This window comes from Cynocephalus volans, chromosome 7 (assembly GCF_027409185.1).
Source record: "Cynocephalus volans isolate mCynVol1 chromosome 7, mCynVol1.pri, whole genome shotgun sequence".
Classification (NCBI taxonomy): domain Eukaryota; kingdom Metazoa; phylum Chordata; class Mammalia; order Dermoptera; family Cynocephalidae; genus Cynocephalus; species Cynocephalus volans.
In genome coordinates this window covers 153,862,540-153,878,900 of record NC_084466.1, presented here as the reverse complement: position 1 = coordinate 153,878,900, position 16,361 = coordinate 153,862,540, and the positions used below count along the sequence as shown (strand labels likewise).

At 52.5% G+C, this 16,361-nt stretch overlaps 1 protein-coding gene across 1 annotated transcript in view; it reads right to left on the bottom strand.

Moving 5' to 3' along the window:
- LHPP (phospholysine phosphohistidine inorganic pyrophosphate phosphatase) overlaps positions 1–16,361 on the bottom strand; it is a 134,572-nt gene that overhangs the window by 78,082 nt on the left and 40,129 nt on the right. The window contains exon 6 of the mRNA XM_063101777.1: positions 10,690–10,781. Within this exon, the coding sequence (XP_062957847.1) occupies positions 10,690–10,781 (92 nt within the window). The remainder of the gene's footprint in view (positions 1–10,689; positions 10,782–16,361) is intronic.

Sequence of the window (16,361 nt, the reverse complement as noted above, 5' to 3'; positions counted from 1 at the left end):
GGTGAGAGCACGTTTTGGACACACCAGAAATGGGCTTGGCATGGGAGCCAGCACACACCCAGCTTATATGGCATTACCACAGGACCTTGAGATGTCACTCTGCCAGTGGCTCCCCTGAGGGCCCTTCCTGTCGGGAGGACTCTGGAATCCCATCACCAGGGAAGGCCCTGAAGCCCCGGCAGGATGTGGGCAAGCTGCAGAAGGGGTGGTGGGACAGGCAGAGGGCACAGCACAAACTAAGGCTGGGAGGTGGAGAAGGGACAGGAGGACAGGCTGGCCAGGTGGAGGGCTGTCCTCATGCAGGGACCTGGCAGAGAATGCTGGGAGGCCCCCAAGCCTAGAGCTGCGGTTCTCGGGGCTTCTCTTTCCTGCCGCCCCCAGAAGGTGCCAGTTGGAAAAGGAGACCAGGGCTGGTGAGGATGCTGCGGCTGCTCCACCTGCATGAGGTCCTGGGACCCCCAGGCTGTACGGGCCTCTGCTGAGCTGGGAGTGCAGCCCGTGGCCCTCAGCCCCGCCATGTTCTCCAGGCCTCACTGACTGTCAGGAGGCCTGGACACAGCAGCCCCTAGGGGCACAGCCAGCTTGCCCTGTCTTGGCAGGGCAAGCAGCAAGCCACCAGAGGAGGGGCCAGGGTGGAGTTCGGGACAGAGTGTGTGTGCAGGTATGAGCAGGTCTAGCGGTGTGCATCGGGAGCTGGGTGGGAGTGTGTGCATGTGGGGGCTGGCATGAGCTCGTGGGCGTGTGTGTGTGCACTCAGCCCTGGCCATGTCTGCCGTGTCTCCCATCCCTGGCAGCAAGACGCCCTCTAGTGGCCCAAGCAGAAGGCAGCGTGAGGAAGGAGAAAATGAAAGCTGACCCTGACAGATCTGGAAAGAGGTAGAGCAGCCATAGTGGAGTTCCTGGACACGGAGTGGGCACAGGAGGAAAGAGACAGCAGGAGAATCTGGAGGAGAAAAGGGAGAAGACCAGGATGCCCACCGCCCTGGGACCCTCCAGGAGCAGCGAGAGCTGGCTGCCACTGACCCAGTAATCTCAGGTCACCAGGCTCCTCCCTCCCCAGCATCAGAAGTGTCCTCTCAAATGACACAGGGGAGGTGGCCTCATGACCTGGAGTCTGTCTTCCGAGACCACCTCTCTCCAGCTGGGACCCACTCAGGCCCCACATTTCCAAGAACCAGCATTCTACCTGTGACACCTGGACCCTCTGCCCTGCATGCCCTGGGTCTGCAGTCTGCAAGGCCCAGGACAGCAGCCTGGGTACCCATTCCTCATTGGGGCAGCTGCGATCCTGCCTCAGGTGGCCACCCTCCCACAGGCCAGAATGTGTGTGTGTATGTATGTGTGTGCGTGTAAGCCAGTGTGTGGGACCCGGGTGTGAATGCAGGACAAAATGAGGCCACATCCCTGCCGGCCGTAGGGGGAGGGACTGCTGTGGGGATAGGACACAGACAGCCCCTCGGCCTTCCCTATCACAGCTGGCTGTGGCCCAGGAGAACACAGTGATTCTCCAGTCCCAGTGACCAGAGCCCTGAGGCCCTGGATGAAACCTCTAGAGATGCAGAGGGCTCCTCTGGCCGTGTGATTGCCAGGGGCTGCAGAAGCCGAGTGCCCAACACAGGGCCCACTTACTAGGCTGGCCAGGCTGGGACTGGGTGCAGATTTCCCCTGCAAGGAGGCGTGAGTTTGGCTGTTTATGCTGCATGTGTGAGAAGGCGACCTAGCTATAGCAGTGGTGGTCAGGTCGGGCCCTATACAGGCTCAGGAGCACTAGGTGCGTGGGTTCACTTTTACTTTTCAAGTGACTAATAAACCTGAACTTTCAGATGGTTTTCCTTTTTTAAGAATCCCCCAAATTCACAGACCCAGTGGGTGGGGCATGTTTACTACAAGCAATAACTCTTGTTCTTACAAGAGTGTCATTCAGTGGCGAGGACCAGAGGAACAGAGACAGGTGAGGGTGGGAGGAGCTGAGTCTGGGAGGCCACCTGGCATCAGGAAAGGGGCTTGTACCTCACTGTCTGGAAGGATCTTGCTCTTGGGCTTATCTGCTTGTGTACTGATGTCGTCTCCCCACTAGAAAGAACAGCCCTAGAGGGCAGGGGACACCTCCACGTTCACTCTATCCCCCAGGTCCACAATGTTCCTGGCCCCAGTAGTGCTCGATAGATATCTGTGGTGGCGACAAAGGGGGCTTAAAAAGTATGAGCTTGGGTCCTCCCATTGGCAGTGGGGGCCATCAAGATTTTCAGGTGTGGGAAGGATCAAGTCTGTGCTCTAGAGGGCCACCGTGGCCATGGGGTAGACAGAGTGGAGGACACCCCAGGGGCAGTGTATAGTCCTTCAGCCTGGTCTAGGCTGTACAGACAAATGGGAACTGTTAGGGAAAGACAGCATGGGGGAGCCACCGCCACAGCAGGCCATCCCCCCGGGGGCCAAGCCTAATCCCCCACCCCCCTGTGCAACTCACACAGCTGGGCAGTGGCTGGGGGGAGGGGAGGCTCATCCCCACTTGACACATGAGGAAACTGAGATCCAAAGAAGGTAAACATCGTGTCCAAGTTTATACTGTTAGCAAGTGGTGGAGTGACTGGGATGCACACCCAGCTCCTTGCAGCCCTCAAGAGAGTCTCTGGCCAGCTGGACTTGTGCTTTCGGGGGGGCAGGACCCAGGCTTTTCTGTCTCCCACTGCTCTGGTCTTGGCACAGGTGCCCATGCATGCTGAGGTATCAGGTAGGGTCCAGTGTGCGGGGCACTCCAGCCCCAGACTGCAGAGGGTGGTGTGAGTATTGGGGGCGGGGTCCCTGCCCCTGGCTTTCCCTGACCTGAGGATGACACCGGGGCTGGGGAGCACACTGGAATCACATCCTGGGTCCTGCCCACGACACAGAAGAACATCAGCACAAATAAAACCAAATATTGTGTGATCGCCATAACAAAGAATTGTTAAGCTGTGTCTGCAAGGACTGGAGGAGTGGGGGTGTCTAAGCCACCTTTCCTTCTTCCCGTCATTGTTTTTCTGGGGAAAATGCAAAGATCAGAGACCCCATCAAAGGATCAAAAATACAAATTCCCTGGTGTTAGAAAACTGAAGTAACAGTGAGAGCTTTGGGAGATGCGCCCACCCCTGCCCCTGGGCTGGTTTGTGCCAATAGCGCTGGTCACATCCCCAGCCAAGCACGGCAGCAACGAGGCAGAGGCTATCCCTGAGGGCAGCAAGACAGGACGTGAGTGAGACCCCCGATCTCAGAGGGGCTCCCCCAGCAGGCAGCTCTGACAGTCCTCGGGGGCATCCAGCAGACCCCAAGTGGACAAGGTTCATGTTGGGGTTAGAGAACATTCCGGGCAGGCGGCCAGCCCAGCACAGGACGGTGGGGCCACAGCTCCTGCTGCGGTCTCCGTGTGGTGTCCCCTTACTTCTGTGGCATGCTACTGCCAGCCAGAGCTGCCCAGACTTGCCTGGTATCCACCCCCACAGGAGGGGAAGAGGGGGCTTGGGTTTAGCTGACTTTATTCATAAAGGCAGCAGAGATGTGACTTCTGGGGCTGCCACTTGTCACTTCCTTATGCCAGGCGTTCAGGTAGTGTGGGTGGGGTCAAATGACCAACTTCAGGACCTGCCCTGGGTCAGAAGCCCCTGAAGCCAGGCCCTGCTTAAGTCCAGCTCACTGGCAGGGAGGGCTGTGTGTGTGTGTACGATGTACATGCGCATGTGTGTAGGGGGCAACCAGCGGGAGGGAGGACCTGAACAGGCCTGTGAGCCCTCCTACTGGCCACTCCTGTTTAATGAGACCCTGCCCCTGCTTGGAGCTCCAGCGAGACCTGGCTAATTGCGGGTGGTGACAGTGCTCAGGGGTGCAGGCCTTGAAGTCAGGCAGAGCTGGGTTCAGCTCAAGGTCGGCATGAACTGGACTGCGAGATGCTGACAATGTCCTGACACGCCTCAGGACCACAAACAAGAAAGAACATGGGCCTCCCTCCCAGAACAGCCAAGTGGTGGCCAGGATGTGGAGCAGCAGGGACCTGGCCCACTGTGGTGGGGGTGTAAACCCATCTGGCATCATCTGGTCACGTTGAACATACATACCCTCTGTGACCCAGCAAGGTCATCTGTGAGCAGATCTGCCCTAGAAGGACTCAAGCCCATGTGTCCAGAGACATGTGCCAGAACATCCTTGGTGGCCTGTGTAGAATGGCCAGACTGCACCTGCCCAAATGTCCCCCCGAGGGAAGGGCAGAGAGAGGTGTGCTCAGACCACAGAGGACACATCGCCACCAGGATGGTGCGCTTCAGCTACACGGTACATGCACATGACTCCACTTAGACTAAGGTAAGAACAGGCAAGACCCAGCTCCGCTGCAGAGGGAGGCAGCACACCAGGAAATGGCTGTGACGGGTGGGGACTCTGGTCACTTCTGGGGACTGGGGGTGTTGATTGGGACTGGGGTCTTTTGGGGAGCTGATGAGATCCTAGCTCTTGACCTGGGGCTGTTTGCTTTTTTACTGATTAAACTATGTATTCAGATTTTATTCACATCACAATTTTCAATGGCAAATGTTATGTTTTAAATATTGTACCACACTAAAAAGTTCTTTTAGTTCTTCAAACAAAAGTACGTGTGACAGAAAGTAGGCTAGTGCTCGCCTAGGGCTGGCAGGGATTGTGCTGGGGGCTTTGGTAAGGATGGCTAAAGGGTTTGGGGTTTCTTTCTGGAGTGATGACGTGTTATAAAATTGATTCTGTGACTAATTCTGTGACTGTACGCAAAAAGTTGAATTGTACAGGACATAAATGTTTTCTCAAGCTGTTGCAAAAAGAGACACAAGAGGAAGAGTACAGGCTGAAATCTGGGTGTGTGTCTCTCTCACTGTATGACATCAGGTGAGCTAAGTGACCTCTGATCCCGGAAGTGCCCGCACACATCCCAAAGCCACAGACTCCATCCCCGTCAGGCCCTCAGGACTGCCTGAGGGCACGCCTGGGATTCACCAGCTCATTTTACCATGTGGACGACTTTATTCCCTTCGCCCTTCCCTGAACTGGCAGCTAGGACTGGAGCCTGAGGAGCCCAAGGGTGAGCTCCCAAGCCCAGCACCAGCCCCTTCTCTCCACCTGCAGCAGGGTGGCAGCTGCCCCCCAGAAGCTGCCCGGAGTCTCCTTCCTGAGCGGGACATGGGATCGTCTTCCAGCAGCCCAGGGCAGGAGGTCCTGATAAGCCCGCCTGTGGCAAGGCTCTGAGATGTGGCGACGAAAGACCTCAACACTTGGGACTGCCAACTGGGCCGCCACAACTGGCCTCCACTAGCCACTCACTGTGGCGTGGGTGACTGCTGAAAAATTCACACCAGGCTCACTTGCATCCCTCCAACTCCACGTGGCACTAAAGAAAAATCTGTTTCATTCCAAAGAGAAACCAAGGCCTCTTCCTATAGGAAAAACTTTGAAGTCAGTCACTGCAGTCATGGAGGACCCAGTCGAAGGGTGATGCTTTGACAGCTGCTGTGACCACGTGCGACTGCGCCAGGCTTGGGGCAGTCTCCAGCCCCAGCTCTGGAACCGTCATCAAATGCTCGGCATCCCCTTGTATTCTGGCCTGTGCAAGGTACCACCCGGCTGGGTGGAAAGCCCCTACACTTTTCTTTATCTTTTTCATGACCGGCACTCAGCCAGTGAGTGCACTGGCCATTCCCATATAGGATCTGAACCCACGGTGGGAGCGTCGCTGCGCTCCCAGCGCCACACTCTCCCGAGTGCGCCACGGGCTCAGCCCTCTACACTTTTCTTTAAATGGCATTTAACGAGCTGCCATTTCCACATCTCTAACGTGGGGGTAAGAAGAGGGGCAGCATCCGCGGGCCGCTGCGAGGTGTAGAGCAGCGGAAGCCAGTACGTGTGGTCCCTACACAGGCCCCAGCAAACAGGACACCTCTATAAAGCCCCACCCTGTCCCTGCCTCCCTCGCCCACTTGCTGCTGACCACCACCCTTCGAGGGGGTCTCAAAGGGGAGAAGATCAGATGGAGCTCCTGAGCCCCAGTCAGGAGTGGCCCTTGCAGGACACCTGGAATCCTAGCCCAGAAAACTTTCCCTCCTGAGTCCAGAAGGGCAAACTCTTTGTCAAGAGCGTCCTGGGCTCATAAAACATCTTCCAACCTGGAGTAAATAAGGAGGCAAGACCCAGAGAGTTCTGTGTAGCTGGGTTACTTGCACGGCAGCAGCACAACTGGCGTGGGGCTGTTCCAGCAGCAACAGCTTCGATTTGTGTTGAAGACACAGGGTGCCAGCTGCGGTGTGCAGCATGGACTGGGGAAGAGAGTGAAGGGCGACATTGTGTGGTTTCTGGCTTGTCCCCAGGAGAAGCGGGTCGGTTGGGGATATAAAGAGGTGGGAAGGGTCTGTTTCAGGCATGCTGACAGCTATTCCTCCTCCATTGGGGACAGAGGGCACCTTGGAACTGGGCAGAACGTCCCTTCCCTGCATTTGCCAGAATGGGAGGGCCCAGCCCGCAGGGAAGTTGAGGCCTGTTCCTGGGAAAGAGAGAGGAGACACAGCGCTGCAGGTAGTGGGCGGCAGTCCTCCCAGCCAAGCCCCGTCATTCAACCCCAGAGCCCTGCCTGGGCCTTGAAACGAGACTGGGACCGCGCAGCTGCTGCGGCTCTGCTGCAGACTTTGACCATAAGGGCAGGATGTTCCTAGTGGCAGAAAGTGACAGCAAAATCACGTGCCCAGGAGGGTAGGGGTAGCCAGGCTCCAGTCTAGGTGCTGCAAAACCTCGCCAGGTGGCCTTGGGCAAGGCTGAAAAGGCCCCTCACAGCAGGGCAGCCAGCACCCTCTGGGTCTCCATGACTCACCAAGACCACCAGGATTGGCCACCAATGTGCACAGGTTCCCCATGGGGAAAATCTTGCCCGGGGCCTGAGCACAGGAATGCCCTTTAGTCGGGTGGGACCTTGAGGTGTCTGGAGGTTCTGCCAGCTTGCCCCATGCGCCAGACATGCCAGGAAAGGGCAGGTGTGGGGAACACCCAAAAGGCCTTCACCTGCCAGCCAGGTAAGGGCTGCACCCTGGTTGGGCTGGACTTCCAAACAGAGCAGGCATGAAAAGAAAGCTTTGTGTATCTCTGCCTATGCTCCGGGCAGCCTTGCTGGGTGGGGAGTGTGTGAGCATCTGCTTGAAGTGGGGGCATGCCACAGGGATTGCGACCACCGACCCCCCGGGCAAAGCTCCGGGTCCTTCCTGCCTGCCTTCCTTTCCCAGTGGGGCAGGGCCTTTGAAAACTTCTTTCCCAAACTCAGGGAGAGATCCCTGGGATCTCTCCCAACTCTGAGGCTTCACTCTCTTTTCTTTGGGCCATTCTGTGATAAAAGCAGAAAGCAGCAAGGGGAATGGATACATCCGAGGTGACAGGGAGGTCTCACAGCCAGTGAGGGAGCCCAAATACCCCACTCCCCAGCAACGCCTCAGCTTCTCGGACCTCTGATGGGCTGCGTCAGGAGCACGTGTGTGAAACAGAAGGCGCTGGCCGAGGAGGCCCCAAGTCACTCACTCGTCTTCCCCCGTTTCTGGTGCCAGGACCAGCTCCACCTACAGCCCAGCCCAGCCTGACTGGTGCTTGGTTCTGCCTCCCTTTCCTTCTCTGGCATCAAACCAAGTATGAGCACCAAGTCACTCACCGTATGGCTCTCTGCCACCTGTGCCCCATTACAAGTCAACCTCCTTCCTCCCTTGTTCTCCCAATTCAGCCTTGGCTAGAGCAGGGCCACCAACAGTGGTCAGGGCCTGGGAGGCCTTCTGATGCCCAGCTGACCCACCCAGTGGCCCTCGGCTTCTATGAGGTCACTCAGGGCCACTGGGAGGAAAGGCCCATCACAGGCGTAAGGACAGGCCCTTGGTCTCAGACAAGACACAGCTCACATCTGGTGCAGACGGGCCCTGCTGGCCCCCACACCCAGTGCTGCTTGCCCACAGAGGTGCCCCTGTTGCCAGGGTGCCCGTCGATGTCAGAGGCTGTTCACTGGCCCCTTGCTGGCCACGTCCATGGGGAGCACCACGCAGGGTGTCAGTCCGCAAGCAGACCTACATACAGCAAGGCCACTGCAGGCCCATCCAGCACACCAGGCCCGCTCCAGGCGAGTATGTGCACCGAGAGTGCCATCTGGAGGGAGAAGGGGGCAGTGCAGCCTCCCGCCCACTGTGCCCTCTGTGACATCTTCTAGCAGCCACACTAACAAAGTTTAAAATAAACAGGTGGAATGGACATGAAATATCAGCATTTCAACATGCAGTCAAAATAAAAGGTTACTGATGAGCTCTTTACAATCTTTCTTCCCACTCAGTCTCTGAAACCCAGTGCGTATTTACACTTCTGCATGTTTGGACCAGCCCCACACTCCAAGCGGCTCTAGAGAGTCGCCACTGGCTGAGAGATGTCCCATCCCCGTCACCTGCATGTACTGACACACAAAACCTGACTTCCTTTTCTGCCCGTGTGGCCTCCCCCTCAGGTGACTCAGTCCCTACCTCACTCAAGCTGAGGCTCTTGTCCCTTGACCATGGCATGTTAACAAAGGCAGATGTGCGTCCTTACAAACAAATTAAAAGATCTGAAATTTTAAGTACCTTCAAGGGCAGGCCAAGCCCATCCCTCCAACCAGAGCACCATGACTCTGCACCTGGAAGCTAGATGGGTGTCACAACAGGAGCGGTGGCTCTGCCATCGCCACCCAGCCACTTGCTGAGGGCTTGCTATGTGCCAGGCCCTAAACTGAGCACTTCACATAGCATCTCGTCAGGTGTTTGAAATGAGGAAGGATGGGCATGGAAGGATGCCTTGAACTAGTGTTCAAGAAAAAAGCAGGTTGCAAAATAGAATAATTCCACTTTTGTAAAAAGAAAAAGCCCACACATTAGCGGTATGTTATTGACACAAAGAAGGCAGTTGGGAAAGATTTGGCAAACCGCTGATGGCATTTACTCTCCAGGAGGCGGAGTTGTGGGGATGTCCACCTTACACTTTTCTTTAAATGACACGCAGGTAACTGGAATTGAAATGGGCCAATCCTGGGTGGCACAGGGTGGGTGGATCCTCCCACACGCCCACCTACTCATTCGTGGGCCTCCCGTCTGTGTGTGGGGCCTTCTTTAAAGACCCAGCAGCCTAAAGGCACGGTCAGGGCCTGCAGCAAGGCTGGTGCAGTCTCAGCATATGGGGCACCTGGCTTAGCTGGCCAGAAAGACCCCACTGAGGCCACATTTGGGACAGACATGTTTCTCTCCCAAGAAACCAGAAAAAGCCCTGTGCACAAAACTTTATGGTTCTTAGTCTTGAGCTTCTGCTAAGAAACACCACTGTGCTCAAACAGGTCGGGGTCACCCATAGGCCCATCAGTCAGCAACGCACACCAAGCACGCACTAGGGGCTGGGCTGGGCTCCCCAGAGTCAACACTGGGCAGCACCGTGCAACAGAGCGATGGGCCCTGCACAGCCAGTGCAGGGCACCGAGTTCTGCTGGGCAGTGAGGTGCCCCTCGCCTGAGAGAAACAGCAGGACCAGGATCTACAATTTGGAGGAAAGGCAGGATTGAGCACCTCAGGGTCCCAGGCTGGCCTCCTGGAAAGAATGATTCTGCGGCTTGTGAGTGGAGTCTCCCTCACTCCCTTAGACAAGACATAACTGAGGGGAGCCAGGAAACCCTCCTGCTAGGGCCTGGGGAAGAAAGAATGTCCATATTTCAGGTATGTTAGGGGCTTCACTGGGGCCTCCAAGCCTGGGAGGGTCCAGGAGGTGGAGGGAAGGGACTGGGCTTCTTGACCCTGGACCCCGGGTGTGCTGAGACTTCTTCGCTCCCCTGTGCTCACCTGTGGGTCCCTCACACAGGAGAGAGACCTAGAGTGAACGTCAGGCCCTGTAATCCATCTTCTCTGATCCTGAATAAGCAGATCACTCAGGACAAATGGAACCGACCTACCCCCTCCCCCAAATCCGAGTACCCTTGGTAACCATGTTTTATCCACGTCTCTCCAGCATCCACAAAACTGTACTTTCTCCTAGTGTCCACAATGGAAAACCACCCAGAATAAGACACGACCACACGCTGATGTCTGAGACACTCTCAACAGCCAAGTGAGCCAGGGCCTGATCACCGCAGGGCACCTCCACATGCCCAGAAGAGCCCGACACCTGACAGGTGCCCATCAGTGACCTGCTTGAGACCATGAGGACTTCTGACCCAGCAAAAAAAAGAAGCGTTTCTTGAGATGTAGGTTCAGTTATAAAGCACTGATGACTAACCATCTGCCATCTCTAGGTTATCTGTCACTCACAGAACAGAGAAGGTGGAGCAAAAGGAGAGGGGAGGGGCCAGAGGGGCTGAGTGGCCACAATCCTAACCTCCGCCGCAGCAAAGGAGGCGACCCACATTCGCCCAACTCCTTGGTGTGTGGCCACCCAGAACACACAGAGCCTTGGCTCTGTTCAAATTCATTTCAAAACTTGGACCCTGTGTCAGAAGCCTCCCTTCCACTTTCTGCTACAAAAGATCAGCCAGACCGTCCTTAGAGGTCAGTGACAGACAGGACAGTGAATGCCCACACACCGTTCTTCTATCTGGAAGGAACAGCCCCTTTATTTTGGAAAACAAAACAAATGAGGACGCGGCCCCCCAGGAAGGACCCAGCCGCGGGCACTGACCTGAACTTCCCGGTCCGCACCTGCAGCGCTCGCATCCCACACCGCTGGGCACCGCCGACGTCAACCACGATGTCGTCCCCAATCATGATGGCCTGTCACAGCAGTAAAATATGCTCAGAAGTGATGTCAAAAGAATTTTATTCCTGTACTCCTTCATCTTTTTGACATAATAAACTGCTTGATGTTTAAAACCACCATTATACAAATTAAACAAGATAATATTGTCATTGTATTGATTAAAAGTCAACTCACCTTGAATATATCTCACACTGCCCCCAGGGGCCGTGGCTCTGAATGGTGTACATTTGCGCAATTTGAAATCAATCAGCAGACGTCAAAGTGATTTGGTGCCCCAAGGACGTGTGGGGGTGCTGATGCTGTCTTGCCTTTGATTGAACACAGGCTGAATTTTACCTGATGCTAAATACTCTGTAACCAGGTTATTTGCCAACCCTTGGTCCTGTGAAAACTAATTAAATCTCTGGCAACTCTTTGTAGTCCACAGTTTCAAAGGTTTTGCTTTCATTAGTGAAGGTACTAACTGTAAACAATGAAATAATATATAAACACACACACACACACACACACACAGAGGAAATGCTGGCAGCCTGGATATCATTTCAAAAAGCAGCTTCTGGGATGTACTCTGCCACCTGACACAAGTAGAAAAGCAGACAAACCCTATGAAACAACAGTTTTCAAGACAGTGGCCATCAAGCAATGAAGGACAATGACTTCTGAGACCCAGGAAACAAATGCGGTGGGCCTTGTGACAGTCCCCAGCTTACTGTCTTCAGAGTTTGCAGACTGTGGGTGCAGAGAGGCTGCTATGGACTGAACTGTGTCTCCTCAAATTCATATGTTGAAGCTTTAACCCCCAATTTGACTGTCTTTGGAGACAGGGCCTTTATGGGGGTAATTAAGATTAAATGAGGTCACAAGGGTGGGGCCCTGATCCGACAGGATGGGTGTCCCTATAAGAAGAGGAAGACACACCAAACATCCTCTCTCTTTACACAAGCACAGAGGGAAGGTCATATGAGGACACAGAGAGAAGACAGCCGTCGACAAGCCAGAAAGAGCCAGAAGGAAAGTCCTCACCAGAAACTGAATTTGCCAGCACCTTCACCTAAGACTTCTAGCATCCAGAACCGTGAAAAAATAAATGTCTGTTGTTTAAGGCACCCAGTCTGAGGTATTTTGGTATGACAGTCTGAGCTGACTAATACAGACTAATACAGAACCCAGTAGATGCCCTGAACTGAGGAGTCAGAGCTAGGATTCCGGGGAGACTAAGGCAGCAAGAGTTCACGGGGCAGAGTGTCAGCAAGGAGAGGGCCGCACAGAAAGAGAACTGTGTGATATGCAGAGGGTCCCCTCGAGTATTCAGCAGACTACTGACCATGCACGTGAGTGTGTGAGACTCCCCGAGACCTGGGAAAGAGCCACACCAAAAAAATTAGAGAAAACAGTGTCTGGACCTCCTCACACAGGATTGAACCTGTTCTTACCAACTAGACTGGAAAATCTCATAATTCACAGGGCATTGGGTCACAGTCTCAAAAGCATCTTGTTTCAGTGGTGGGGAATAATAGTTCTAGACTGACCCCTGCTCTGGTGCTGCCTCCAAAATCTTAAAGGTGGTATCTAGAAGTCAAACTGTTTCCAAATAATTTAACTGCACCCCAGAACAAAGCTCAAAAATATTTATGACCATACAAAAATATTCAGCACCTAAAAAGAAGGTAAAATTCACAATGTCTGGCATCCAATAAAAAGTTATCAGACATGCAAAAAAGAGAAATATTACATAATGAGGAGAAATATAAATCAATCAAAACTGACCCAGAACTGACACAGATGTGACAATTGGCAGACAGGAGCATCAGTTCTTGCAACTGTATTCAATATGTTCCAAAAGTTAAGTAGAGAAATGGAAAATAAAAGAAAAAGACCCAAATCAAGCTTCTAGAGATGAAAACTACAATTTAGGGATCTAAATACAGTGGGCGAGATTAATGCCGGACTAGGCACTGCAGAGGAAAAGATTAATGAACTTGAAAACATTGTAATAGAAACTACCAAAACGACACACACAGAGAAAAAATAATTAAAAGAAAAGAACAGACCGTCAGTGAGCTATGGCACAACTTCAAGGAGCCTAATATATGTGTAATCGGAGTCCCTGAAAGCAAGATGAGAAAGGAGGAGACAGAAACGTATTTGAAGAAATAATGGCTGAAAAATTCCCAAACTCAACAAAAATGGTAGATCCACAGATCCAAGATCCCAATGAGCATCAAGCACAAGGAACATGAAGAAAACCACACCTGGGTACATCATAATCAAATTGCTCAAAACCATTGACAAGGAGAAAATCTTACGAACAGCCACAGGGGGAAGAAGACATGTTATACACAGAGAAACAAAGGCACAGGTTTTTTTGTTGGAAACGATGCAAGTGAGAAAACTGTGGAGCACCGTCTTTAATGTACCCAACGAAAATAAACTGCCCATCTGGAACTCTATGTCCGGTAAAAACATCTTTCATAAACAAAGGTGAAATAAAGATATTTCAGACATCCAAAGCTGAAAGAATTCATCACCAACAGATCCACCCCACAAGAAATGTAAAAGGAAAACGACACTGGATGGACACACTAGACAACCCACACAAAGGAACAGAGGGCACCAGAAATGGTGACCCGTGGGCACACGCTGACCCTTCTGCCTACTCACTGCCCTTCTGCTGGCTAACTCCTCCCAGCCTTTCAGGACTCAGCTCAGGTGACCTCCACCTTTCCTCCACCCCCAGGCTGGGGTGTGTGGTCCTCCCAAGGTGCTCTGGGCCCTCCACCAGGTACTGCATGAATAAGGCTGCATTATTAGGGGCTACTCACTCACCTCACCCCTCCAGAAGTGTGTGAGCCCCTTGAGGGCAAGGACTCTGGGCTGTCGATGGGCACTTAGTCATGACCAACAAACAAATGCTTACTGAGCAGATCGGTGTTCTGAATTAAGGCATGGATCTCTGTGTCTGGGACACTCATGAGGCACAACCAACTAGACTTCTTAAGATCACCAGTGAAGGCAGGGGTACCATAGTCCATGTCAGTGCTGCAGAAACCAGTCATTTGTGGGTCTCCTTTTGCCATATAAACATGTATTATTAATATTATTCCTTAAATCAATTCATAGTTTTTTATATAAATACATGCATTTTTAAGGACACAATAGCGCCTCTCTCACCCCCCTATCACAAGAATCTGATTAAAAGTTTCAAAATATTTTCAGGGGAAGATTCTGCTAGTGGAAGGTCTGCTGGCACCTTAGACATGTAACATGTTACAGATCTGCCGTTAGGACCAATCAGGAATCTCCTTGGTCAAGGGCCAGATGGGCCTGAGAAACCAGCCTCCTGAGACAGGGTAGGCATCGTGATGTTGATGGGGACAGATGCTGTGAAACTGACAGCTGCTCCAAAAGTTTTCTCCCAAATGCTAGGTAAGGCTAACCAGTGAATAAATACACAAACCAAAATCAAGAAAAAACAATGACCACAAAGTATTCACAAGCCAGGGGAGTCCTACTGATTGTGGGCCCATCGATTTGAACGCTGCCTGTGAGGACAGGGGTCTAGGTGGAATTTGCTCTCCATGCAGGGGGAAGGGGGACCACGGGAAGGGAAGCAGGCCCCATGTGACCAGCAGAAAGGACAGACTGAGCTCAAGTCTCAGACGAAGACACAGCAGGCAGGCTGGGATCCCAGCTCTGCGGTTTGCTAGCAGTGCGACCTCGGGCAAGCTTCTGCTTCAAGCTGTAAAAGAGGCATAACTGGTGTGGTGTTTAAAGGCGATCCTATAAGTTAAGCATCTAGCACAGTGCCTGGCCATAATAAGTTATCTAAACATGTTAAAAAGGAAAAATAAATATTAGGAAATGTTTTCTGGAAAAAACTAATCTAACCATGCTGGAGGACAGTCCACACACTTTACAACGGGCACTCCTTTCTTTCCAGTTACTCAGCACCTTTGTACTGAGCCCTTAGTGGGCCAGGTGCTAGGCGAGGCAGTGTGAGTCAGGCAGATGCAGCCCCTGCCCTTGTGGAGCTCACAGTCAAGTACTAAAGACCGACATTAATCAGCTAATTTCATAGACACATAGTCAAGACCTGAGATAAAGCACAGGAGGCTGTGTGGCCTGACCTAGTGGGCTTGGTGGTGGTCAGGGAAGGCTTCCTGGAGGAGGCAAGGTTTTGAGCTTTGAGCTGAAGGGCAAGAGGGGGTCAACCAGGTTGGAGGTGGAGGGGAGCACTCCCAGCAGAGGGCACCCCATGTGTGCTAACTTGTCATCTGCCCACCATCCCTCAGGGCAGGGCGAACAATGAATTCCAATAAGCACAGGCAGGTCAGCCTAAGCAACTGTCCCTGGGCATCTCCCGAACAGGCCTTCAAATAACCAGGGGGATCATGAGGAGCTTTGGAAAAGGACAAAGACAGCTGGTGCTGCCCCAGCAGCCGGGGAGGCCAGTTCCAACAATCAGCACGGGCTCACCACTGTAATCATACTCAAGCAGGGGCCTGAGGGGCCTATGTCAGAGGAGCCACTGCGGATGTAGCACCAGGAGATGACCAATGACCACCAGTGCTGATGATTCTGCCAACTGCGAGAAGCCAAAAGCCCACTGCAAGCCACAGGTCACTTGAAATGGAACTGCGTTTCTTCCTAATGAATATTCTACAGTTCATACTTTTCACTAATTTTCTCTGATCTTTCCTTCATCTACTTCCATGTTTCCCAAAGTGTGTTACGCATACTAGTGACATCCTATTTGATTCTAGGTAGAACAAAGACATAAATTTTTAAAATGTAATCATGTTATATTTATTTTTAGATTAATCTGTTACGGTAAGTGAGAGATTTGGCTTTTCTATTTACAGTAGTGATCAGAAGTTCCTTTAAAAATACATTTATTTAAGTTAAAAAAAATGAATCCAGGGCTGGCCAGTTAACTCAGTTGGTTAGAGTGTGGTGTTCTAACACCAGGGTCAAGGGTTCAGATCCCCTTACTGACCAGCCGCCAGCAAAAAAAAAAGAGAAAGAAAGAAATTAGTCTATTTAAAGAAACATTGAGTAAATAACAGTGCCATTGGCAAGTACCCAGATATGGTAAAAATTGGAATTTTTTTCCTAGGACTGCTGTTGGGGAAAACACCACCAAATCCAAATGAGCTGAATTGTCTGTGTTTATCAAACTACCACACAGCTGTCTGGAAATCGTCAGATCATGAAGGAAGAAACAGCCCATGACACCATGTGTTTCCTGAAGTGGGACCAGCATCAGAGTTGGCTGCACACACACTAGGGGGATGCTAAAGGTCACGCAATGCAAGGGTTGCCTGGGCAACCCATGTGGCACATGGCCCAGGTGGCTGTGCCAGCCAGAAACCCCAGAGGACATTCTACTTTGCCCTTCTTAAGGAGTGACCCTGTACCCACCACTGAACCTTCACAACCTTCCAACTTAGGCCAATGTCCACTCCTGCTGGATGCCAGGGGCCCTCTTGCTAGGAGGTTCCTTGGGATGGAACGGGTGTTCCAAATATTACGTGTCCCTATAATATCGTGCATCTGGGGAAAATAAAATTTTGTCCCCGTGCACATACACACAC